The sequence below is a fragment of the Nelumbo nucifera genome, chromosome 3 (genome assembly GCF_055504915.1).
Source record: "Nelumbo nucifera cultivar China Antique chromosome 3, China Antique-T2T, whole genome shotgun sequence".
In the NCBI taxonomy this organism is placed as follows: domain Eukaryota; kingdom Viridiplantae; phylum Streptophyta; class Magnoliopsida; order Proteales; family Nelumbonaceae; genus Nelumbo; species Nelumbo nucifera.
In genome coordinates, this window is record NC_142651.1 from 100,076,328 (window position 1) to 100,104,149 (window position 27,822).

The following is a 27,822-nucleotide window of genomic DNA, read 5'->3' on the forward strand; positions in this document are numbered from 1 at the left end:
GGAGAAATATTCCCAATTCAGGAAAGATAGTGTGTTGTGGGTAGAGGTGGGCAGAAGATCCGGAATCATGTTTGCTTACTAAATTCCTCAATCTAGGGGTATTTGCCAACATGTGTGACTTTATTTGTTGATGTAGCAATTTTTTATGTTTTAAAAAACGAATTAAGTATTGAATAAGAGGTAAGAGACTCTCTCTCTCTGATTTCAATATGCTAGGTTTAGTACGGGTTTGCATCAACTCTTACCTGACATACAATTTATGAACCCAATTTGATTTAGAATGTCGCATTCTCCGTTGGTGAAAGAAGAAAAACCAAAATAAATATGAAAAGAAATCCTAATCTTTAATGCCGTAAAATTTGAAATTAACAAATTACAAGAATGCCCTATATGTCATAGCTGATCCTTGCAAGCAATCTCGCACGGGGTTCAAAACCCATGAAAAGGCAGGCTCTTTGCAATAGGGGTGTAAAAATCCGATCCTATTTGGTCGAATTTGGATTATTCTTGTTTGGATCTTTGGATCGGATTCGGATCACCTCTGATGTATATTATATGTTTATAAATATATAGTACATATATATTATTTATTTATAAATATATCTTTTATATTATATTTTTATAAATTTGTTATATTATTTATTTTTTATAAAAACATGTATATATATGATGAAAATAATTAAAAAATACATGCATTTTTATTTTTATTGTATTTATATTTAAATAAGTATATTGTATTTTTCTTTTAATAATATATTAACTTTTAAGGAAAACAAGTCGGATAAGATCGGATCCGAAGATCCGACTTATCAATAAGATTCAAATTTAAATCGAGTCCTATCAAATCCGATCGAATCCGACATAAATAGTGTTAGACCAGATTCGAATCCGATCCGATCCGTTTGCATCCCTACTCTGCAATCTACATTGTTTAAATTAGTGGGTCCTAAATGCTCCCCGATCCCCTAATGGCCCACCCCATCAACCCACTAACTATATGTTTAGCCCATAGCACCTCACCTCTATGGGCTCCGAAGCCCCATTGCAATACCAAGAGAATAAAGGAAAAACTTTGGCTGTTAGGGACCAACAACTTCTGTTGTTGAGAATATTTTTAAGAATGCCACATTATCATAGGGTGGGGGTAAAATAGTAATTGTTCTATATTTCTTTTTAACCAAAATCATAGACATGGGTGTGAATTGGTGAATGTATCCCCCCTAAAAACACTCTCAACAACATAGGCTGTTGGGGGCCAACAACCAAAATTAACTTGAGAAAAAATGGTACCTATCTCAACAATACTATGTCGACTATTGGTACCTAACTTCCCTGACCCTATCGGGTTGGGGATGGGGACTCCTTTGGTGGGGTGGGGACAGGGATAGAGATTAATAGGGATCCCCAACCGAGATCGGGGTCGGGGATGGGAATGAGGTCTCCCCTCTACTCAACCCAATTATACATATTAAAAGTTTTATATGATTTTATAATATTATTTATATATCAAATATATTTTAAATATCCTTTATATTTTAAAAGTTTTATTTATTTTAAATAAATTTATTTTTGAAAAAATACTATTAACTAAAAATTTTTGAGGATTCCATTAGGGATCAGGGTCGGAAAATATAATCCTAGCTTTGAACCCGCCTTGTTGCCATTCCTAACAGAGCCTTTGCCGATTTGTGTCCCTCTTGGTTAACCGTGGTTGTTGACTCAACTCGGCGAGTCATGGAGTTGATACATGATTTTCCAGCTACGGAAAATCCACCATACAAGATTGCCCAATCACAAAAATAGAATGAGGACTTGGGTAAAAGAGTGCAACAAAGATTCTCTAGGCTGAGCCATATTAGGTCACAATGTGGTCCCTGATTAGATAAAGAATTAAAGCTCCGTTTGGGAAGTATTAGAGTATTTTTGGGTCTTTGTAGTAATTGTCATTTGATTTCGATGCTTGGCTCTGTTTGTTTGCATGAGAGCAAATTTATGAGAGTATGAATGGGCTGAAAGAAAATCCAAGTTTTATTTTATTGTTTCTGTTTGGGAGGATTAAGAAGCAAAATTAGGTGATCGATCACACTTCAAAAGACAGAAAATGAAATTACGAGGAAGGTTGTTTGACTGTTCGTCTGGGAGGAGTAAAAATGGGAATAAGTAAATTAATATGGTTTTCACCTTATAAGTAGGGAGAAAAAGGTGCAAATTATAGTCACAAATAAATACATGCAAATTTGAACTAAATACAAAATTTGTATTTACACTACAAACAAATAGAGCCATTGGCTGCATTTAGTTGCAGTGTAAATTTGAACCAGATACAAATTTTGCACTCAATTTAGTTTTGTAATTTGTACATGGTTCTAGAAACTGGACTGGTTTGGACGATCGGACTAGTTGATAGAAGTGTACTTTACTACCTGATACAAATATGCTTTGCATTACCTTCTCTCTCATTTGCACTTACACTTGATACAAAGGCTGTATTTGGTTGCAATACAAATAAATTTGTACTGATGCAAAACTTTGACAGTGCAAATGGTTTGAGTGTAAATTCTGACCTATCTTTGTTTCAAATTTATCTTATTTTGTTTGATTGGAGTACACATGAAGTAAATTAAGATGTGAAGCAGAATAAAATAAAACCCAAAACAAAATTAAACTAGAATTTGCATTTTCTTCATTTGCATTCCTATGCATTTGTACTGGTGCAAATAAAATTGCACAGCAACCAAAATGTACATTACTACCTTTTGTCTCATTTGCACCTACTAACAGTGTAAATTTTATATCTCAAAAACTGATGCAAAATTTGCACCACCTTCCTCTTCAATTCTCTCTCGTATAAAGTGGAACCACATTATCTTGCTTCCTCCCTTTGGAATCACTCTTGCCATCTTTGAAGGTGATGCAGAAGTGCTTGTTAAACTATTATTACAGGACTCCTCACAACCTCCCTGGAGCTTTCTAATACTTGTTGAAAGTTGCAAGAGTATTCTTTCACACCTTCTGGAGTTCTTGTCTTCTGAGTTGCATTTGTTCCCGGAACTCTTACCTCCACTTTCTTGCATCTAGATTTGTTTATGGGCCAGGCTTGGGCTTGGCTTTTGCCAAAATTTGAATGGACCTGGCTCAAAGCCCATGCCTTAAACAGTATAAATTAATCTGAAACCAAAGCCCAGCCCGTGAAAAGATCTACGTGCATCTAAGGTGGGACCATATCATTTTGCTTCCCATTTTACTTTTCACAAACAAAAAAAATAAAATTTGAAGCAAAAGTAGTAAGCAAGAATTTACAATCGACCTATTTGCACTTGCATGCATGCATTTACATCGGTGCAAATGCAACCAAAGGCAACGCTTTAAGTTCATGATTGCAGGCCAGCAGATAGATTACCAGTGAGAAATTGCTTGATTTAACAACACTGATTAAGATACACAGAAGCTCAGAGATGAAATGTAAATTCTACACGGAAACCTTATTATTTCTTAAAAACTAGTGAAACAAATGACACTAATTAGGGGTTATTGGATGGATATCAGAGCCAAATGGCTCCAGCTTCTTTGAGCATGGGAACCAGGGAGCCACAGAGGTGAAGGGACATGATTGTGCTGGTGGAGTTCACCAGTCGACCCCCTATGAAGACTGCAGGCACAGAAGGGTTTAATCCTAAGCTTTGGAGCGCCCTCTCCATTTCTCGTCCCTTTGCTTCCTCATCAAGCTCGTAGATGGCGGGGCTCACCCCAAGGTCATAGAAGAGAGTCTTGATTGCATGACACATACAGCACGAGCTCTTACTGAAGATCACCACTGCTTTCTTGGACGCCAGTTTCATCACAATATCCATTTTGGGTGGGTGTGAATGTAATATGATATTAGGTTTTTCAAGGCCTCTTATTTATACAGTTCAGGCCGTCAATAGAGTTGGAGATCAATTGCACTGTTTAAACGAGAAAGCTGTAAAGGAAGGAGATGGAGAATGCTCTTTCTTTCTTTTAGAGATATATTTGGATGGATTCTCAAATTGGTCTGATCATTCTGTTGATTAGGACCTCTGTGTTTTAAGATATCTCAGACACTACGGCAAGATTTAGGGTCGCCGTCGTACACTTTTGCATCCACTCTGGGATGATAAATTTGCCTTACCCACTCCTGGGTCTTACTGGTTCACCCGCTTTCCATTTCCCATTGGTTTGAAAACCCTAAATCTTAACTAAACCCTTAAACCTTAAACCTTAAACCCTAAACCTTAAACATATAAAATCCTGACCTTAAAACCCTAAATTTTAATTAAAAATGCATTTGATATATCAATTTTTAAAATAAATGAAAACAAAAACATTAATGTTATAGAACACCCCTTAGCACGAGACCCGGATATGTAACTAGACACATGCATGGTTGAACCAAATGCATCCAGATATTCCCAACCCAAGTGGTAATTCTCATTATCTGAAGGATCCATTTGCTAAAAGAATAGATACTGATGTAGCTGATGCATTACATATATAATGAGGGCCAAGTCTGCTTTTACGGGAGGATACATTTTGGTGTAATTGGGTTCTTTGTCAACTAATAGAGAATTTTCTATTACATATGTGGCACCTAGTATTGTAGGATGGAAAGTAAAAAAGAGGATCCTATTTCCCATAGGGACACACCCCTTTTTTCCTCACTTATTCGCATCACATTCATGACAAGAGAAAGCCAAGAAAAGAGAAGGAAAAGCTGAATAAGTAAAAGGAACTAAAATTTAAGCTTAACTATAAAAATCCACAAATCAAATACATGGGTTCTAGGAGAAGATAAATACTAAATGATTCACACTACTTTTTTTTTTTAATGATTCTTTTTTTTTTCTCTCTCTAAGAAAACCATTTGAAGAACCAAACACTAGTGGAAATTAGATATCGGGAAGGTTTTAAATATCGATATAGGCTGATACGCTGATAGGGTGATATGGGAAGGTTCTAAATATCGGTTTAAGTCCTGGCTACCTTCTGAATCATTGCCTGACCCGATACATTCCCTATAGGGACATATCGGGAAAGCCCTAATACGATACGCATTGACTGATATGGGTCGATACGTGATGAAATTTTGATCCTTGGATATTGGATATACAATGCACATGATCTTACTCGTGACTAGACCTGTTCATGGGCCGGGCCGGGCTTTGACTCTTTATTAACAAAAAACTGTTAGGCCCGAGCCCGAGCCCGGCCCGACCAATGGGCCTATAACTTGGGCCCGAGCCCGGCCCTGATAAAAAGCCCGAAGCCCGACCTAATAAAAGAAATTCAAAAATTTCCCTATTCAAATGGACATTTTTTATTTTAATTTAGATGTTTTTTTTCCCTATTTAAATGAACAATGAGCCTACAAGTGAATCAATGACCTTCTCAAATCAAAAAATTTATTCAAATAGACATCACATAGGGTTTTTACTTAGTTTTAACTATAGGTCAGGCCGGGTTTACTTAGGTTTAACTATAGGTCGGGCCAGGCCGGACTCGGGCTGGGCTATTTTGGCAAAGCCCGAGCCTGGCTCGAATTTTATGCGGGCCGGGCTTTTTGACTTAAGGTTAAACCCACGGGCCAAAAAGCCTGTTCAAATCCGTCCGGGGTTGGGCTGGCCCGTCGGGCCACCCGGCCCATGAACAGGTCTACTCGTGACTATTATATTTTTTTAAAGTACAATTACGGTGGTGCATTCATTGATATAGATTTTGCCTTCATTAATCATATCTAATTATAAAGTGATGATGAAGAGTTGATGGATTGGGTGCAATTGATGACTATGATTTAAATCCTTCAATAACTATTGACTGTGACATTGATTTAGAGTGGGCTGTTATTGCGGTTAGATTCATTGACTGTGACATTGATTATAGAATGGATTGTCATTGCAGTTAGATTCATGAATGGTCAAATGACTCCAGTATCCATAAATGAGCGCTAAGGATGATCTTTACAGAGCTGAAAAATTCTTTCTCATCCTGTCTGAAGCCAAAACCGCATATGTCTCTTTGAAGATTTCTTGCAAGAAGCCTCAATTTTACTGATTGTTGTTCCTCATTATCAGCTTTAATATATCTAGTGTGAAGGAATTTCCGAGTAAGTAATTTCATTTTATTAAGTGGTTAAAAATAATCAAGGTTCAAAATTTCAACATGTATCAAGGCAATATCGATTGATACGTATCATATCAGGAGCTTCATGATACACCCTTACAAAGAATGTTATGGGATTAAAAAAAAAGAGCCACAAAAAGCATATCAGCCTGTATCGATACTTTGAACCTTACAAGTCTGAACATTCAAAGTGAATTAAGAAAGGGAAGTTATTGATACTTTGAACCTTACAAGTTTGAACATTCAAACTTGTCTCCTGAAAACCTTACAAAGTGAATTAAGAAAGGGAAGTTATTGACCTCTTCTCTTCTGGATAACTTTAAAAACATATCAAAGATAAGTCGTAGCAGAAACAACTAGCGAGGAGGGCAGCAGAAGACAAACGTAAATCAATTGCAACTCCACTTCGTACTATGTCAACTCCTTGGTATTTTCATTGAACCGGGTCAGTTAGCGTAGTCCATGTGCAATGAATGAAAAGCAGAATAAAATGCATGATCCATTTACTACTGTACTATGTTTTATTTGATATAAAATAAGATAGAGAAAGTTAGGAAGGTTCTTAACAAATTTTATGAATTTCCTAGAACTTTTCCTCAACTTGGGCTGGATTAGCCCAAATAAGTAATTAAATAAAAGGAGAGAGAGGCAATGGTGGTTTGGAAAAGACTCGATTAAGACAATGGAGGAAGGAATAGGAGAGAGAGATGACATTGTGGTGGCGGTGGTTATGTGAAAGGGTGCTTGATCGCTTCCACTAGTTTGGATTTCCGTTGAAGTAACATTGGGGACAATCTCATCGCAAAAAAAATAAATAAGTACTTATTGAATAAGCACTTAAAAAGTCATCCAATTTTGGTTTGTTTTTTAAGTTTTTATTTTTAAAATAAGCACTTTTAGGCTTTTTTTGCCAAACATTAGTAAGTGCTTAACTATTTCCAAACAAGGGCTTGGGTTGGGTTAGGGTTGACGCGTTGACCAAATGTTATTATATAATATGCATTCACTATATCCATCTATTAATCTATCTATACTTATATGCATGTGCATGAGTGATAACATCTCCTATGAATGACAACATACAAGTATGGGATATGTTCCAAATATGTGATTGGATCGCATACACTATAGTCCTGCATCGGGAATATCTTTTTTTTTTTTTGAAGAAAAAGATAACTTATATTCAAAAAAAGGGGGGAGGATGTACATATGAGATGTACAAACAGGCCAGAAAAAACAAAAAAGAAGGGTCTGATTCAACTAAAACATCTGCAGTTTGATTGATCTCTTGAGGAATCCTTCTAAAGGTGCAGTTCAACAGAGAAGACAGGTCATGAATATGATGAGCAAGGTGAGCTAACCTCGAAGGTTCCTAATGATGCACAATCCGGCCGATCTTAGCTGTCGACGATCTTGCCTCTGAACTGAGTGGCAGGGACCTGAAACGGAGGGAGAAGAGAAGCTCCAGGGAGAACCCGGCGTAAGGGCTCCGAAGCTCAAGTTAGAATCTTTCAAAGGCAAGATAGACCAGATAGCGCAAAAGTTAGCATACCTCGTTCTTCTGGGGTAGGAGCCTTTTATAACCACCTCGCGCACACACTTCTAGGCCTCTGTCAGATCGGGCATGATTATTTCTGATCTCCTGCCAGTTCGGATGTCATTTCCTCTGGCCGGACAGAACCGCCACTGCTCCTTTCGTTGGAGCCGTCTCTGCGGCTAGTAACGACGGTGCAGGTGGCGGTAGCAAGAGGCCGTTTGAAGTGCGACTGTCAGGCGTCAGATCCCAAATCAGTCAGGTGCGCCGCCCTTGGATACGGACGTCCTTGGTGTTAGGTACGTTTGGCCAGCCTGGTGGTTCGGAAGCGAAGTGCTGGAGTGGCGAGCGAGATGTCTTGAGCTCGGTTTGGGGAGTGTTCCGAACTGCCATGGGTCAGCTCGGGTCACAGCTTTGCGAGGCTTGGGGCCCGAGGTAGTTCGTGCTCCTTGCAGGGAGCTCGGGTTCTCAGTAGGGAGCTCGGGTTCTTAATAGGGAGCTCGAACTCTTAATAGGGAGCTCAGACTCCCAGTAGGGAGCTCGGACTCTTGGTAGGGAGCTCGGGCTCCTAGTAGAGCGGTCTGGTGGAGTTCGGGCTCGGTAGTGAGCTTGGACTTCGTTACTTTCGGTGCTCGTTTTGGGCGCTCCGCTATCCCGAGTTGTTTGCTTTTGCCACGTGTCGGGTGATTGCAAGGTCGGGCCAACTTTCCCTTCATCAACTGCCCCCCACTTCCTGCGACAAGGGTCCTGCCTTGGCGCGGGGAGTTCGTAAGGTAGCAGGAGGGTTTTGGTCCGTACTGAGGGCGCTTGCTTTAATTTGATTTTCAAAAAAGGGCGCGTGTTTGGGAGACGTGCTGCAGATGCTTTTATTGTGAGGAGACGTGCGCCGACACCCTGTCAGTTTCGAGAAGATGCGTGCTGACGCCCCGTCCTCTGACAGGACGTGCGCGACGCTTCGTCAGTTTCAGGAAGACGTGCGGTTTAGCGCGGCTGTGGACCGTTAGATTGGCTTCGATCTGGGCCGTCGCTTTCCGGCCACTGTGGATATAAATAGCGCGAGGGGGGGGGGGGGGGGGGGGGGCGTCCTCGCTACTGTACCTCTTGAGCTCGCGCCTAAATTTCAGTTTGCGTCCAGGCTTTTCAGCTCGCGTCCCAGGTTCCTTGCTTGTTCGAGCTTTCGCGGTCTACTTCAGTCTTCTTCCCGGGTGAGTGCACTTGAAATCCTGTTCCATTCTCTGATGTCTAGTTCAGAGGGTTCAGATAGTTCAAGCGGGTCTGATGTAGGTTCTACGAACCAATTTGCGTCCCCCGATAGTTCAAGTGAGCCTGATGTAGGTCCTGGGGAAGGGGTTGAACCTACAGGCCGAGGTGCCTTGGGTAGGTCGGCGTCCACCTCCCGTTGTGGCCGGGTTTTAGATGAGTTCGGCCCTTCGACTATGACGCCTGAGGGACTTCAATCCCTCATAGACTACTACAACTTGCCCGGGGAGCACGCCTACTTCATCCCTATGGGTAGCTTCCCTTGGGAACACGGTCCTGACAAGATCGTGATTTTCCGGGAGCAGCTTGCTGCGGGGCTGCGACTGCCTTTTCATCCTCTTCTCGTCGAGGTTCTAAACCACTTCGGTGTCACGGTCGGTCCATACGCGGGCTGGGCCGTCAGGTTCGGAGGCCCCGGGGGACTTCAGGAGTGTGCTATCGCTTGTTCACGCTCTTCAACGGAGTAAGGAGGCCATGTTTCCCGAGGAAGTCGCGGCGTGGACCGAGCTCTCTCTACACCAAGTGGCCTGCTGTGCCGTTACTCATGCCATGGTGGTAAGTGCTCCCTTTAGAGTTCTTCGGCCTTTATTCTTCTATTCGTTCCTTTGATCCCATTTCCCTTTGATAGGTGAACTCTTCTATTCACGCCTTAGCGAACCAGGTGGAGAGGTGCTCGAGGCAGGTGCGAGCTGCCGAGGATGCTGCTCGAACTGCCGAGGAGGCTGCTCGTGCTACTGAGGAGGCTGCTCGCCTCGTGCGGTCTAGACAGGCGAGGTCTCAGAGAGATGTCGAGGCCATGGGAGTGGTGGTGAAGCATATGGCGGAATTGAAGCTGGACCTACAGCATCAGGTCGAGTTTCTTCAGGAGGATATCAGGGAGAGGACCCAGATATTCTCTCAAGGCATCGAAGACGCGAAGAAGAAAGCTGTCAGTGATTATATTGCTTCGTCGGATTTCGATGATCTGATGGTGGACTCCTATAGGAGGGGTTTCAAGCTAAGCCGGTGGATGATCTGGAATACGTACCCCGAGCTTGATACCAGCGCCATATCCACTTCGCGCATTACTCAAGAGATGGCTAATGCTGCGGATGCCGAACTGGACTCCGAGGGGGAGGCAGGTCCTTCGGGTGTTGTCGAAGTGGCTTCTGATAATGATGAAGTAGCCCCTGGCTTGTAAAATGGCTTTTTGTTCAAGTGGCTTCTGATAATGTACTCAAGAAATGATTTTTTTTTTGAATGTACACCTTTATCTGAAATGAAATGGCTTTTTGTTTAAGTACTGGTTGTCCTGTCTTCGAGCTGCGTTTTTTGCCGAACTGACCATTTCGGTCCTTCAGTTCGTTTTCTACCTAGGCTTCAGGGTACTTGCCTTGGTGGTTTATAGGTAGTATCTTCTTAAGTTGACGACGTTCCATGCTCGGGGTACTTGTTTCCCTTCTAGGGTTTCGAGCTCGTATGCCCCCCCACCGAGTGCTTTCTTTACTCTGTAGGGTCCTTCCCAGTTTGGTCCAAGTTTCCCTACGCTGGGTTCGGGCACCATGACCTTACGGAGAACCAGGTCGCCGACGCGGAAGTTCCTCTTCTTTACTCGCGTGTTATAATACCGAGCTACCTTTTGTTGGTAGGCCGCAGTTCGGATGTGTGCGAGGTCCCTCACTTCGTCCAGTAGGTTGAGGTTGGTGCGTAACTCACCCTCGTTTGTCTCTTCGTCGTACGCTTCTAGTCGCAGCGTAGGCACTTCGATTTCCGCCGGGATCACCGCCTCGGTGCCGTAGGTGAGGTTAAAGGGGGTCTCTCCTGTGGCAGTTTTTTCCGTGGTTCGGTGAGCCCATAGAACACTTGGTAGTTCGTCTGCCCACAAACCTTTGGCTCGGTCTAATCGTGCTTTTAGTCCGCGGAGGATGGCTCTGTTCATTACTTCTGTTTGGCCATTTGCCTGTGGGTGTGCGACCGACGTGAAGTTCTGACTAATCCCCATACTTTGGCACCATTCTTGGAACTTGATATCTTCGAACTGTTTGCCGTTGTCGGAGATCAGTACCCGAGGTAGCCCGAAGGGACATACAATGTTCTTTCAAAAGAAGTTCTGTATGTTTCGGGCTGTAACTATTGCCAGGGGTTCAACTTCTATCCACTTTGTGAAGTAATCTACTGCCACCACTAGGAATTTTCTCCCGCCTGTCGCTGGTGGGAATGGCCCCAGGAGGTCGATGCCCCATTGGGTGAAGGGCCATGGGCTGGTGAGGTATTTGAGGTCGGCAGCGGGCTGATGGTGGATGTTGGCATGCTTCTGACACTTGTCGCATTTTCTGACGAGCTCGATTGCCTCTGTCTTCATTGTTGGCCAGTAGTATCATTGTCGAAGTGCTTTTTGGGTGAGGGCTCTGCCCCCCAGGTGTCCGCCGCACAAGCCTTCATGAGTGTCGCGGAGTACCAATCCGGCTTCGGCTGGGCGCAAGCATCGCAGGTAGGGGAGCGTGTAGGATCGTCGGTACAACCGTTCGTCTATCATGATGTATTTGTCTGCCTGGCGCTGCACCCTCCTGGCTGCGTTGCGGTCCGCGGGGAGGGTTCTGTCTAGCAGGAAGCTCGCGAGTGGGTCGATCCAGCTCGGCTCTACTTTAGTGACGGGAGCGACCTCTTCTGCCCCACCGAGAATGCTGGGCCGAGGTAAGTCCTCTACGTACACGGTTCTCCTGGCGTTGTGGCTCGTGCTAGCTAGTCGGGCCAGGGCGTCGACCTCAGCGTTCTCTGACCTCGGGATTTGCTTGATGAAGTGTGACTGGAAGTTGAGTAGGGCCTCCTTTACTTTTGCCAAGTACGCAATCATTGTGAGCTCGCGCGCTTCGTATTCGCCTGTAACTTAGTTGACCACGAGCTGGGAATCACTGCAGATAACCATGTGCTTTGCTCCAACCTTGTGCGCTAGGTTCAGCCCGGCTATCAGTGCCTCGTACTCCGCCTCATTGTTGGATGCCGCGAACTCAAAGCGTAGTGCGTATTCCAGCTTTGTTCCGCTCGGGCCGCGTAGCACTATTCCAGTCCCGCTGCCTTGTTGCTTCGAGGAGCCATCTACGTGAAGGATCCAGGGCTCCTCATCCCAGTTCGTGCTTGGTCTAACTAGGAGGGATGCTACACTGGCTGCTACTTCACGGGGTTCGGACTCGTTTGGCTTGGGAGCTTCGAGCTCGCCCGAACTGGGGATCTCGGGCTCGACCGGCTCAGGGGCTTCGAGTTTAAACGTGCATTCTGAGATAAAATCTGCCAAGGCTTAGGACTTAATGGCAGTTCTTGGCTTGTACTGGAGATCGTACTCGCTGAGTTCGATGGCCCACTTCGTCAGTCAGCCGGAAACCTCGGGTTTGAGTAAAACTTGTCTCCGAGGTTTGTCGGTCAGGACGATGACGGTGTAAGCCTGGAAGTACGGGTGGAGTTTCCGTGCTGCTATCACCAGTGCGTACGCTAGTTTTTCTATCTTTGGGTACCTTGTCTCTGCTCCCTGCAAGATTTTACTAACACAATATATGGGTTGTTGGACCCGGTCTGCTTCCTTTACTAGTACCGAATTGACCACCTCGTCGCTAGCCGAGAGGTACAGTTCTAGGACTTCGCCTTCCTCGGGCCGAGCTAAGGTTGGCACACTGGCGAGGTAACCTTTTAGCTCGTCAAACGCGAGCTGGCAGTCTTGGGTCCACTCGAACCCTTTGCCTTTGATTGCTTTGAAGAAGGGTAGGCAATGATCTGCCGATTTGGACATGAAGCGGCTTAGAGCGGCTATGCGGCCGTTTAGCCTCTGAACTTCTTTTACTTTCCGAGGCGGTCTCATATCTAGGATGGCTTTTATCTTGTCCGGGTTGGCCTCGATTGACAACGTAGCCTAGGAATTTGCCTGAGGTGACGCCAAAGACACATTTGTTGGGGTTCAATTTCATGCTAAACTGATGCAGGATTTGGAAGATAGAGTCCAAGTCTTTTATTAGTTCTTGTGAAAACCGTGTCTTGACGACTATGTCGTCTACATAACACTCTATCTTTGTGTCAATCAGGGGCCGAAACAGCCTATTTACAAGTCTTTGGAAGGTCGCCCCGGCATTTTTTAACCCGAAGGGCATGACCTTGTAACAGTACAGACCGAACTCGGTTATGAAGCTGGTTTTTTCCTCGTCGGACCGGTCCATCCGGATTTGGTTGTAGCCTGAGTAGGCATCCAGGAAGCTTAGCAACTCATGTCCCGAGGTCGCGTCCACTAGGCGATCGATCCTAGGAAGGGGGAAGCAGTCTTTCGGGCAAGCTCGGTTCAGGTCGGTGTAGTCGACGTACATGCGCCACTTGCCGTTCGCCTTTTTCACCAGCACAGGGTTGGCCACCCAGCTCGGGTAATGGACTTCCCTTATGAAGTCTGCCGCGAGGAGCTTCTCGACTTCCTCATCGACCGCCTTCCAGCGCTCTGGGGCTAAGTTTCGTTTCTTCTGTCTAACGGGTCTGACTAAAGGGTCAGTGTTAAGTTTGTGAGTTATAAGGCCAGGGTCAATACCGGGCATATCGGCCGCGGACCATGCAAAAATATCTAAATTTTGAAGTAAAAAACTTACCAGTTCGGTCCGCAGGGGTTCTTCAACGGAAGCACCGATCTGAAGTGTGCGAGCTGGGTCCCTAGGCGAGGTTGGGATCGCGCGACTGTTTCCTCTGTGGGCGAGGCTCGTTCTTCGCCTTGTTCCGCGGGCCGCTCCAGATCGAGGTCGCCGGCTGCCTTGGTCTTTCCCTTTAGGGCGGCAATGTAGCACTTGCGGGACTCGAGCTGGTCGCCCCGCGCTACCCCCACACCGAAGTCCGTAGGGAACTTCATGGCCAAATAGTAGGTGGAGACCACCGCCCGCAGGATATGCGTGATTGGCTGCCCTATTATGGCATTGTATGGGGAGGGAGTTGCGACCACCCGGAAGTCGTGGTTGAGTCTGACCGCGCAATGCCACGTGCCGACTTCCATAGGTACCGTTATTTTTCCGAGGGGTCTGACTTCCTCTCCGCTGAAGCCCACCAGGGGAGTATTTGCGGGCTTTAGTTCGCTCCTCGGCAGCTGTAGCCGATCAAACACTGATTTGAAGAGGATGTCCGCCGAGCTGCCCGAATCTACGAGTACGCGCCTAACCTCGAAGTCGTTGATCCTTAGTTTAATGACAAGCGCGTCATCGTGAGTGTAGCGAACTCCTCGCGCGTCGTCTTCCGTGAAGAGGATTGGCTCTTCGGTCTTTGGCCTTTTCGGAGGGTTCCGCTCCTCGAGGACCGCTTCGCGAACTGAAGTCCGGGCTGCCGCCGATGTACACCCCGCTACCACCGAACCTCCCACGAATACATGGATGGTTCCCCGAATTGACCTCTCTACCAGAGGCTGTTGTTGCATCGGTTCGGCAGGCCTACTGCTAGTTTTGGGGGCGTCCTTTTCGTGCTCGCCAAGCCGATCCGCTTTATTGCTATTATTGTTGTGCTGTACAAAGTTTCTTAAGTATCCGCGACGGATGAGCCCCTCTATTTCGTCTCGGAGGTTATTGCACTGCTCGGTACTGTGACCATGGTCCCTATGGAAACTACAATACAAATTCTTGTTTCTTTCGTTCGGATTTCCCTTTAGGCGAGGTGGCCATTTCACGTACGGGGCGTCCTTGATCGTCATTAAGATCTCGGTCCGCCTTGTGTTCAGTGGCGTGTAATCCGTCCGAACTGGTAGGGGAGCTCGGAACGACTGGTTCGGTTTTGGGTCCCGGGCCGGGTTTTTTCGATCGGCTGAGTTAGAGGGCTCGCCATCCCTCTTTCTTTTCTCGTTTCCGCCCTCGGTTCATTGGTTGATTTCCTCCTCCGTCCTCATGAACTTGTCCGCAAGCTTGAGAAACTCGGCCACGGTTGCGGGCTGGTTAGCTACCATGTGCCATTTGAACTCTTTGTGCGTCACCCCTCTTTTTGCTGCGGCGAGCTGCACCGTGGGGTCTAACCGCGGTATCTGTAAGCATACTTCATTGAATCGTTTGATGTAGCCCCGTATGGGTTCTCCTTCCCTTTGGACTACCCCGAAGATGCTTTCCTCTGTTCTGGGGCACCGTTTGCTGGTGACAAAGTGTGCAGTGAAGACCTGCACGAACTGAGCCCAACACTTTATCGACCCGGGGGCCAGGTTCCTGTACCAAGTGCGGGCTACCCCCTTCAGGGTGGTGGTGAAAGCCACGCACATGCATGATTTGTTGGCTCTGACGAGGTGCATTTGGGACTGGAAAGCGTCAACGTGGTCGTTGGGGTCGAAGGACCCGTCATACTTGTCTAGAGGTGGGAGCTTGAAATCTCTGGGCAAGGGGACTGCTAGGAGTTCTGACGCGAGGGGGGAAGGAACTGAGAGAATCGGGGCAACTCCTACCTCGTCTGAGCTCGTCTCGCCTTTGCCTCTGAGCTCTGACAGGACGTGGGTGGCGGTTTGTCGACCTCGACGGCGCCTTCGCTGCTGAGTGGGCCTTGTACTGGCGTAGCTGGCCTCCATGTTGCCGAGCTCGATGGGCCCGGAGTGCTGGTAGTCCGCTGCTGCCAGTGCGCCGAATCGGTTTTCCACGAGTGGGAACTCCGGTTTGGAGCCCCGAGGTGCCGATCTCGCGGGCGAGGTTCCCGACCCGCCTGCGAGCTGCGAGGTGGGGATGACTTTTCTCATTCTCCGGCTTGGGGATGAGGCCTGGCTGTTTGGGGGGTTCTGGGGCCTGGAGGCCTTTCCTTGGTGGGGGCGCCCATCCTGCGGAGAGGCCTTGACCGGCTTCGGAGCAGGGTGGCGAGGTGGAAGTAGTGGTTGGTTCGGTGGCAGTTGGGGGAACTGCTGTTGATAGTGATACTGGGAGAGGTTGTGCAACACTTGGTGCTGGTGAAACTGGTGTTGCTGGAATTGTTGCATCTGGGCTTGCATTGCGCGCATGCACTACATCAAGTCATCCAACCGATTTTGGCTAGCTGCCAGGGGGACGGCGGTTGGTTCAGTGATGGTAGTCTCGATGGGGAGAGGAAAGGGGATGTTTGTGGCAGGAAGGTTTACAGGCGCCACTGCTTGTGGCGTATTCAGATTGGGAATTCCGTCCACCGAGAGGGGGATGGTGAACTGTCCAACACACACCACGGGAACTTGAGGCTGTTCCCTAGTGGTGTTTGTCTCTGTGCCGCGTCCGGCGTTGCTGGAAGAGGCCATGAGTGTTGAGTTTTTTCAAAGAAGAAGAAAGGGGTATGAGAGTTTTGGAGGGAGGCCTTTTGAAGCGTTCCCACAGACGACGCCAATTGATGATGCACAATCCGACCGATCTTAGCTGTCAACGATCTTGCCTCTGAACTGAGTGGCAGGGACCTGAAACGGAGGGAGAAGAGAAGCTCTGGGGAGAACCCGACGTAAGGGCTCCGAAGCTCAAGTTAGAATCTTTCAAAGGCAAGATAGACCAGATAGCGCAAAAGTTAGCATACCTCGTTCTTGTGGGGTAGGAGCCTTTTATAACCACCTCGCGCACTCACTTGTAGGCCTCTGTCAGATCGGGCATGATTATTTCTGAGCTCCTGCCAGTTTGGATGTCATTTCCTCTGGCCGGACAGAACCGCCACTACTCCTTTTGTTGGAGCCGTCTCTGCGGCTAGTAACGACGATGCAGGTGGCGGTAGCAGGAAGCCGTTTGAAGTGCGGCTGTCAGGCGTCGGATCCCAAATCAGTCAGGTGCGCCGCCCGGATACGGACGTCCTTGGTGTCAGGTACGTTTGGCCAGCCTGGTGTTTCGAAAGCGAAGTGCTGGAGTGGCGAGCGAGATGTCTTGAGTTCGGTTTGGGGAGTGTTCCGAACTGCCATGGGTCAGCTCGGGTCACAACTTTGCGAGGCTTGGGGCCTGAGGTAGTTCGTGCTCCTTGCAGGGAGCTCGGGTTCTTAATAGGGAGCTCGAACTCTTAATAGGGAGCTCAGACTCTTGGTAGGGAGCTCGGGCTCCTAGTAGAGCGGTCTGGTGGAGTTCGGGCTCGATAGTGAGCTTGGACTTCGTTACTTTCGGTGCTCGTTTTGGGCGCTCCGCTATCCCAAGTTGTTTGCTTTTGCCACATGTCGGGTGATTGCGAGGTCGGACCAAATTTTCCTTCATCAGTTCCTCATCTGAGTCTTTTGTTCATTTGATGGTAATCCTTGAGTCTCCTACTACTAAGGCCTGTTAGCAACTCTTAAGAAGTCTGATTAGAAGGGAGCTAGCGGATTTCTGCTTCAGTTCAGAGGCGTCTACAGCTTGAAACGGACCACCAAAGGTCCACAAGATGTCTCTCCAATAGAGTTTCTAACACAAAATCTGCAGTCAGTTTCTTTTGTAACTCCCCTCTGCTCACACTAGGGGTGTCAGTGGACCGATTTTGGATTGGGCCCTATCCAAACCAAAATCAATTTGGATAGATTGGGCAGACCAACAAGACATATTCAATTGGACCAATCCAGACTTAATGGTCCAAAAAGTACTTATTGGATTGGACTAGGTCCATCCGTAATTGAATTTATATTGGATTCCGTTGGATTGAGCCGATATCTGGTCCATTGATAGAAGATAAAAATATAGGTGCCGATTGACCAGGTTTTGGTCAAAACTAATCTAGCTAAATTAAAACAGATTGGACGGTCTAGACATTGGATTGGACCAGTCCAAAATGGTCATTGGATTGGATCAGACCCGGTCCATTTGTAATGGACTCACATTGGATTGGATCGGATTGGACCAAATCCAGTCCAATTGACACTCATATCTCACACCAACAAAATGTTGGTGGACTAGCATTCGTGAGAAGATAGGGACAAGATCTTCTCATGAATACTATCCAAGGAGGAGAAGCTATCTTGGAAAATTCTTTTGTTCCTTTCTTCCGAGTGATAGCGGGCAGTGTTTAAGGATCCATTGATGTTTTTATTTGAAATGCCACCACATTAGTGCCACTAATAGGTATTTTGGGTTTCATTAGGCTATATTTGGATGCGATATAAATTAGGAACTGATGTAAAATTTACATTGACTTGGTTTTGTATGCGTTTGGGAAGAGGGTGTAATTATTATCGATGTAAAATTACACTCCGGTTCACTTTTGCATGCGTTTGGATGGAGTGTAGTTTTGCGTCGATAATTGATGTAAAACGATGTAAAACTTTACACTCTTCCCACCCATCACTATTTTCAAAAATGCAACGGTCATTTTCTGATTCAGTGTAAAACGTCATCAGTGATAACGTTTTACACTGATTCCAAACACAGCCTTAGTGATAACATTTTACTTGGTTGAGACTATATTAAGTTAAAAACAGTTGAATTGTTTTCTTTTCATTTAAACGTTTCAGGCAGAAATGGGGATACTGAATAAAGACATAAGTAACGTAGGCTCGGATCTCCTACCCACAATCCTATCCAGATGCAGATGCCACTGCAGTGATAGGAACATCAAAGTAGTGGTGTCAATGAACCGGTTTTGGGTTGCACTCGTTCAAATTAAAATTATTTTGGACAGATTGGACAGAGTATAAAATATATTAAATTGGACCAGTTCAGACATAATGTTCAAAAATATTTATTCAATTGGATTAGACCTGCTCCGTCCTAAACATATTTATATTGGATTGGGTTGGACTGAACCAATATCTGGTCCATTGATAAGAGATAAGAATATAGGTGTCAATGGATCAGGTTTGGGTTGGAACCAATCTAAATTAAAATCAATTTGAACAATTTGGGCATTTAGACATTGAATTGAACCGGTCCAAAATGCTCCAAAGTATTCATTGGATTGGATTGGAACTGGTTCATGATGCATTCATATTGGAACAGATCCGATAGGACCAAGTAGGGGTGCCAATTGGACTGGATTTGGTCCAATCCAATATAGTCCAATGTGAGTCCGTTGCAAATGGACCAGGTCCAATCCAATCCAATGAATATTTTGGGCTGGTCCAGTTCAATGCCTGGATAGTCCAATCTGTTCAAATTTGTTTTAATTTAGATTAATTCTAACCCAAACGTGGTCTATTGACACCTATATTCTTATCTTCTATCGATGGATCAGATATTGGCTCAATCCAACCCAACCCAATATAAATTAATTATAGATGGACTAGGGCCAATCCAATCCAATAAATACTTTGGACCATTAAGTTTGGACTGGTCCAATTCAATATCTCTTATTGGTCCATCCAATCCCTCCAAATTGACACCCCTACATCCAATCTTCCCAACGTGCAACTATAGTGTCTTGTGGGTAGCCTTATAGGAAGAATTTGTGGGCAGGAGACAATACTGCTCAAAACACTTATTGAATACCTACTATTCAGGATGATTAAGTTTCTTGTTAGGCGTTTTGACATGAAATGCCATTGGCTCTGTTTGGAAGGAGTACAAATACAAATATGTAGAGTGCAAATTTTATATGTATTTGTAGTCTTTCCAAATGGAGATTAAACGTTTCAGCTTTGAAGTATCAAATGCACCAATACTTTATTGGAATACAATTTGGAATTAAAGCTGTGTTTGGTTGCAATACAAATAAATTTGCACTGATGCAAAGTAATGGCAGTGCAAATGATTTGAGTGTAAATTCACCTATTTTTATTTCAAATTTTAGCTTATTTTGTTTGATGGAAATACAAATGAAGTATATTAAGACATGAATCAGAATAAAGTAAAACCCAAAACAAAATTAAATAATTTGCATTTTTTTTATATTTGCACTCCTATGCATTTGTATTAGTGCAAATAAATTTGCAGTGCAACAAAACACAACCTACCGTAAGAAACCGCCATTACTCCAAATGGACCGCGGGAACGTTGATCTCTCTCTCTCTCTCTCTCTCTCTCTTGTTGTTTTGGTTTTCAGTGTTCTCTTGCCACTACTTTGTAGAGACAAATTCTTGATTAAGATTGATGGGTGAATGATTCCCGAAGGATTCGTCGGTGCGATTCTCTGTGTCATCACCCACCTATGTTTGCTCTTGCTTTCTATCATTCTATGTCCACTCGATTCTTCATATCTTGCTCGTCACATAATTCAATGAAACTTATGACGGTGGAATACGGCCACCACTCGAGTCTGTGACTGTGTGTATATGCACAAGCATCATCTTCACTTCATCACATTCACACGACTACTGCACTTCACAGAGAGAGAGAGATGGACAATAGATAATCCATTGAGCATCTCTTCATCCTTCCAGCTTCTCCTTTTTCATGGGGGCTTTTATCCAGCATCTCTCTTTTGCTGGAGCAGGAGAAGAGCTAACAAAAGCAGGTGCAGAGCTACATCAATCCTCACACCCTAAGAGATAATCAATCCCAACTAATCCTACTAGCTAGATGGCTCATGACCTGGGTTAGCCAGGAAGGTTGCCATTTGATTCCGCCACACTAGAAAACTTCTAGTAAAGCTTAAACTTAACGCAGCTAGCTCCGGGCATGCAATGAACCTTCACAAATACACTGTATGTTAACAGGAGAATCCCTCATGGGTGCAGTGCAATAGAAAATGGTTAGCAAAGGAAGCATCAAACGTGGTCGATGACACATTTAAATAATCTTTGAGCGTGGGATTCTGTTCTCTTTTCTTCCACTAGTTCAAGCTGGGGGCATGGTATTTGTCTAAGCAAGATTTTAAAACTCTGTTTAAGGAGTGAATTTCTGTATTCTGAATCAAATATTTTAGCTTGAGATTTCATTCATTAACATAATTTTGCATCAATCTCTGTATCTACCAAAAGTTGAGAGATCATCATACAATCAAACCAAAATATGCAAAAGAGAGGGACCTCATTGACTTATGGATACGGATGAACACAGAAGCACCCAGAAAACTACCTTGTGCCTAATTGGGTGGTCATAAACTAGGGTTAAAAGGAATATGACTCTTAAATGAATGTATGTCCAAATCAAGGCTTTTAATTTGCAGATCCATACATATCATGACTTTCTAGTTAGCAGTGTCTGATGGCATGCTTTGAAATTGATTGTTGTCGAGTAGTGTTTACAAATAGGATGTTTGTTAATTAACCTTGTTAATTAGTCTCAAGTGTTGGGCTGGGAGAAGCTAGAGTACTGGGTTGTTTGGTACCTACCAAACTTGAGGCCTGAACAGTGGGACTGTTGAGAAAAACAGAAAGAAAAAGATATTTAACACGGCTTAATTTCATTCTAATCTGTACAACTTACCAAGAAGAGTCTACAATTAATGAGCTATATATATGTGGGACATGTCTGTTTTACCCATCAAAGATAAAAAAGGCTAGCTCTATTCTGGTTTGTGGTGGTGGTGATTTGCTGTTGTGACAGTCTTCCTGCAGAATACCTCCTGGCCTTAAATTTCTGCAGTCAATATCTTTTCAGTCTCATTCTCATATATTCTTCCAAATTCACCATTAATTGAACACATCATGATCAAATTAATCTTAACAAGGTCTTAGTATCCTCTGGACATTAGAAGATTTGGGATATGAAGCAAACCCAATTACTTGTTGTAGTTAGTCTGTGTCAAACCACAAGGAGATAGATGCATGGAAAGCCAGATAGATAATCCAGATTCATTGTGAAAAGAAGAGTAGGATATATATATATATATATATATATATATATATATATATATATATATATATAGAGCTCCATTGATGACCTTGGATTGAGCAAACTTAATTTATTCATCTAATTACATGGTATTAGAGAGGGATGCATAATTAATCAAACTAGAGTTTGATATGGCCTGAGCAGTGGAATCAGAGAGCCACCCAGGTGAAGGGACATGACTTCATTAGTAGATCCCACCAGCTTACCACCTATGAACACAGCTGGTACAGGTGCATTACACCCCAGCCTGCACAGCGCCCTCTCCATTTCCTTCCCTTCTGGGTCTTGATCAATCTCGTGAACGATTGGGTTCACTCCAAGTTCATGAAACAGAATCTTCACGGCATAGCACATGCAACAGGAGCTCTTACTGAATATCACCACCCCTTTCTCTGCAGCCAATCTCATCACCTTCTCCATTTCGATGATCCCAACTGAATAAGCAACCTTTAGACTACTGTATATATATCAAGTTGATAGCTAGTAGCTACTATAACTAAGGTAGGAGAAAGAGGAGCTGCTTCCAAATGGAAGAGCCTCTGCTCATCTTAATCAAAGCTCAAATGAATGAACTTCAGAATTGAACCAGCAGTTGGGGTTGCAATCAGACTGTGTAAAGAAATCTGTATCTCTGGATATGGAAGCTCATCAGTCTGATCAATCAACCCTTTGGGCTGTGATGAGCTTGAATTTCTCAAGACTCATGGCAGCTTATTTATAGTGAAAGCTAAGGAACGTTGGGCTGCCATTGTTTAAGCAAAACAATTCACAAGGGAATGTGCCTTAGTTGGATACCCATATAGCAATAATATCCTCTGATATTTTTTCCTACGCCATAGATATATCGACCTACTGTTTCACCATTCCTTGAAGCCACAAGTTGCAGCCACACTTGAATCAATTTCAACTGTGTATTATATTTGGGGAAAATTGCTGAAACCTCGTCTGAAGTTTCTGGTTGCTGCTGAAACCTTTCCTGAACATTTTGACATAGTTGCAAGTAGATCCCTTCGGGTAAAATATTCTAAAAAGAGGCATGAAAATGTCCAAAATACCCATGCAATTACTTTTAACAAAATTGTTTGTTTACCAAATTTTCTCTTCATATGAATCACTGCCCCAAACCCTTCCAATCTCTTTTCTGAAATTGATTTACTTTTCAAATTTTCCCTTCATATCATCACTCAAAGGTAAAGTTGTGTTTTTGTTGTTTATGAAGTTTGTATTGCTTTTTTCCCCGTAGAAACCAGCCTCAATAATAATTGTCTGGGTATTTTAGACATTTTATACTTTTTTCTTAAATATTCTAATAAAAAGGGTCTAATTGCAATTGTATTAGAGGGTTGAGGGGAGGTGATTGCAACTACTAAATTTAAGGGAATGTTTCTGCAACGGTCAAAAACTTCAGACGCACTGTTGGGTGGATCCCAGTTGGCTAGGTCGGTAAAATCTAGCCAACTGGGACCAAAGGGTAATGTGACACGTGTACTTCTGATGAAACCCATTTGTTGGCACCTTTATTGCTTTTGTGGACGTGAATGTGAATGTGGGAGAATACAACCAACCTGGGAATATAAGAAATCAAAAGTAGGAAAATTCCCCAGTTTGGTCAGTTGATTCCATCTTGAGACCTTCTTCCTGTCTCAACTCACTTTTGCTAAAACAACAAAATCAAAATCAAAGCCTTTGATGTATTGTGATGGTCTCATCTTGAATTAGATGAATTGGTGGGGGCACAACAATACGTCTAAGACCACGATTTTCAGTTTCAATCCTGAGCTGAAACTATGCCGTAGCAAAAGTGAACTCCTTTTCTTACATAAAAAAAGATTGCGATCTGAAAAGTGGGAAGCTTTGCAGGGTATTGGATTCCGTGTGCCCCGCTTTCACTAGCTTTCTCTCTCTCATCTAATGACCATGTGGTTCTCTGTTCATATAAATATATGAATGGTTTGGCTTGCTACAAACAAGTAAGAACTAGCGATGACCACACAAGTGTGGATGGTCTCACACCCTAAAGAGCCTAAAGGTTGTCGCATGTGTATTCCATCTGGGCCTAATTCAGATTCTCGGTCTTCCATGGATCTAAACTGAGATGAAAATGGGTGATCCCAGCTTGTTTAGTGGGTGAGGGTGAGCCATTTCATGTCATGCTTTGATCACTGGCACTAGACCACTTGCAAATTTGCAAATCAGCCACAACCCTCGTCAGCGCAGTGCATAAACAGCTGGAGGAGGTCAGTCGGGTTTTAGGGTGTGTCGCGCCACTTTGGGAACCAGAAAGATATGATATTGGAAAAGCTTTGACCAATCAACTCCTTTGTAAATTTTGATGAAAATCCATCTGATTGGTTACTATTTTTATGATATTGGTTGATTGGTTATAAGGTTTTTCAGTATTAATTATGTCTTTCTGGCATCATAGTTGTATGAATCTTAATTTATCTGAAGACTGGAAAAGGGAAGGGGCCAATTGGTTGGTGTAACGGTAAAGTTTTTGGCTGACAAGCGTGAGAATAACAAAGGTTTGAATTTGAGAGTGGCCACTTTATATGCCAATGGTTAGATCCTGATTCTCCACCCTTGCTAATATCCCCAATAGTTGGGACAACGAAGAATAATCTTCCTTTTTGACGATAAGGAAAGAAGTTAGGATTGATTTCTTTTTCTGGGCAGCTCAGTTTGAGAAGATTGCAAATACAAATATGTACAGTACATGTGCAGGTGGGATTTGATCCCAAGTCTCCACTATAACCAGCATGAGACCTTACCAACTAGAGCCTGTGGTTCCACAGTTCTTCTTCTGCGGGTTTGATCATGAACTTCCCATTTGGAGGGGTACGAATGTCCATCTCAACTAATGGATTCTTGCCATGACATTACAAATTGAAAATCTTCTAATAATTAGACCTAATTAGGAGACTAGAGATGCTATCCATTCAGCTTCCAACATGATCTATATTCTAAGCTATGCATCTCATGACAAGTTTTTTATTAATTCATTTTGGAAATATGGATATGGTATCTTTTGGGTGAGCCTAGATCTCTTGTAAGCAAAAATTCTACTCACATGGCATCCAGCTGCACATTAGGAATATCTCTTATATAAAAGGGTAGTCTAGTGCATGAGGCTCCCGCCAATGCCAATGGGGGTCTGGAGAAGGACAAATGTATGCAATCTTAGAAAGAGAGAGAGGTTATTTAGAAATTGGGAATATCTCCTATACGTTGTGTTAAATTGACGAGAAGATGTTCCCTGTCCGAATCTCCTGCCCATGAGAACTCTACCTACGTTTATCACAGTCACACATGAAGAACATCGATGTTCCCAATTCATGGGGGTAATGTATTGTGGATAGACATGGGTAAAGTTCTTGGGCAGAAGATTCCATCTGATATACAGCTTAATTCCCATCCTTTAACAATGTGTGCAGAGGTTTTGCTTGCAAGGAATGCCACAGCGCACAGCCATGGAAGCAGCAGATTCTGACTTGCTAATTAAGGATAAAAAAGTGAATGAATGTAGGAGGGCCTTAATATATATCATTCTTAATTATTAACTCCCTATGACTTTAACTTAGGTAGACTAGCTAATCTAGCTAAGTAAATTACAGAAAAGCCCATGTTGTCTTCATGTCTTTCTTTGCACGAGACATTAGTTCGTTCATAGGAAACTTAATTAAAACGTTTCACATGAAGAGAGTTTATAACGTGAGCGAGTCCAGATTAGCTCCTAACACGAACCTCGCAATATGGGAGATGTTCCTCCAATGTGCAGCTGCAAGTGCTGTAAGGTGCGTTCTATGAGGAATAAATCCGGATTCAACGTAAGTAGCGAAATTTTACTTGTTGATGATGAATAGACATAAGTGGTAATTAGGAATGACAACAGAGTTTAAATCTGCTGGCCACAAGACCTTACAACCATACATTGGGAGTATCTCCCGTACTAGTATATTGTCATTTAAGAGGAAATATTTCCAATGTATAACTATAAAATTGGGATCTCCTCCCAACAGAAATCCGTCCCAATACATTTCAACATGATTTGAATTTGCACATCTCACCATTAGACTGAAAACCCATCATGCATGAGATGAGATGTGCGAGGACACAAATCATGTTAGAATGTGTTAGGATGATTTTCTGTTGGGAATAGATCCGGACTCATAACTATAGTGTGTTGTGCTCAATGTGTGGCCGATCAGCCGAAACCCAAGAATGACATAAAGTGGATAGTATTCGTAGAGAGGTTTCATTTCCAACCATACGCCCAATCTCTTGTAAGTTACAGCTAGCATTTTGAACAAATCAGACATAGGATCATATGCAGTTGACGAAACTTCACTCTCTTCACAAACCCATTCTTCCCTAAGCTGCCTCTACCACCATTGATAAATTCTTAATCGGCTAACCTTTCAGGCTTTTAATTATTAATGTGATTAAGGGCTCTGACGAGATGCAATCCGGCTGCTCTTAGTGATGATTTGGCTTCTAGTAGACGACGGACTTGATTAATCTGTACAAGGAGAATTAGAAAATCCGGGGGGCTTGTCCGGCGAGGTCACTCCGATGCTTAAGTCAGTATCTGGTTGCGAGCTGATGAGAGCTTAAGAAAGCAAGAGAGCTAGAGAGCAGAGATTATGCATACCTTCGCCCCTAGAGGGTTGGGGCCTTTATATATTGGAGTCCTCACGGGTCTTTCGGAGTGGTTCCGGGATCCTTGCTATGATGAGGCTCGTTTCCGTATTAACAGGAGATAACACCGCTAGCCGATAAGGCTCATTACAACTGCCTGTATAGGACGGTGAGATAGTGCTAGCCGTTACGAGGCGTGATCCCGAAAAGCACGGGATCCTTGGGGTTGTCATGTGAAGGTCAACCTGACTAGATAGTGAGTTGCTTGTGAAGTGTCGGGCTGCTTGGTGGCGAGCTGCCTGAGCTCTTGTTCCACATACTTGATCTGCTCCGAATGCCGAAGTGCCTTAGTACCGAGCTGATCTTGCACCGAGGTAGTTCTGCCCCGAGGTTGCCTCTTTCTAGGGTGGTTCATCTGTCCAAGCTCGATGTGTAACGAACTTGGTCTCTATCCTGGTCGCGATCTGGTAACTCGAAGTAGCTTTAGTTTGGGGTAACAGGGTACCCGAGGTCGCTCTGTAGCGAACTGATCATGCTGATCTGTCACTCATGTCGGGTCACGTCCACGTGCCGATCTGATTGTGTCGAGTTGTCACTTATGTCGAGTCATGCCCACGTGTCTCCCCATTATGAGGTCGGGCCAAATCACCCTTCATCGATTGCCCCCCACTCCCCGGGCTAGGGGTCTTGACCTGGTGTGGGGAGTTCATGACGAGCCAAGTGGATTTGGTTCGAAGTTCAAGCAGCTAGTCAGATGAGTCACCGGTTGGATTTATTCGACCACGCAGCTCGACTAGAAAAACCTAGATCGCGTTTGTATACGCGCGGACGTCACGAGGTCTATAAATTTCGCAAACGCCAAAAAACGCGCTAAACCGATTTCGGCCTCGGGGATCGCGTAGTCAGTTTTTCTAGGAGCCGTCGGATCAATTCAATCTCGACCGTTAGCTTTTCAAACATTGCGGTTATAAATAGGGGGCTCATGACTCATTCTTCTCGTCGTGAATTCTGTGATTGAGCTCTCTCGAGGTCGCATCGAAGCCTTCTAGCTCGGTCTTCTTTCTGTTTTCCACTCCGTCCTTTCTTTTCGATGAGTCCTTGTTCTTTAGTTTTTTCCTGCTTTTTAATCATGTCGAGTTCTAGTGTAGATAGGCCCTTAGATAATGCTAGCGAGGTGGAGGGTGCTGCTACTCCTACCGGGGAAGTCAGCTCGCGGCAGGGTGCCTCCCCTCTTCTGCCTTTAGAGGGAACCTCTAACCTTGAAGTCGAGCCATCTCGGCTCGGGGAGACCGAAGCTCAGGAAGAGGGTCTGTCCTCCAGATCGGAGGCCCCATCTTCTTCCCGAGGTCAGGATCCCGATGACTTTGGTCCTTCCAAACTGTCTTCGAACAGATTATTGTACTTAGTGTCCCGCTATCGTCTCCTCGATAGCTTGGTTTTTAGCCTACCTTTAGGTCAATACCCTTAGGCTCATGATCACCATGAGCTCGCTATTTTTGAGGAGCAGCTCGCGGCAGGGCTGCGCTTCCCACTTCACCCTTTCCTAGTAGAAATAGTTAGGTTTTATAACATCACTATTGACCAGCTTCATCCGAACTTTATTCGAAACATCGTTGGCACTATTTCTTTGTT

At 44.3% G+C, this 27,822-nt stretch overlaps 2 protein-coding genes across 2 annotated transcripts; both read right to left on the reverse strand.

Annotated features, from left to right (window-relative positions):
• Positions 1-3,388: 3,388 nt before the first annotated feature.
• On the reverse strand, positions 3,389-3,856 carry LOC104587599 (glutaredoxin-C11-like). Its single transcript, XM_010245268.3, has one exon. It carries the CDS (start codon positions 3,849-3,851, stop codon positions 3,543-3,545), a length of 309 nt encoding a protein of 102 aa, XP_010243570.1. The 5' UTR covers positions 3,852-3,856; the 3' UTR covers positions 3,389-3,542.
• Positions 3,857-21,607: 17,751 nt separating this feature from the next.
• Positions 21,608-22,308, reverse strand: LOC104587597 (monothiol glutaredoxin-S11-like). Its single transcript, XM_010245267.3, has one exon. The coding sequence runs from the start codon at positions 21,970-21,972 to the stop codon at positions 21,667-21,669; it is 306 nt and encodes a 101-aa protein (XP_010243569.1). The 5' UTR covers positions 21,973-22,308; the 3' UTR covers positions 21,608-21,666.
• Positions 22,309-27,822: the final 5,514 nt, after the last annotated feature.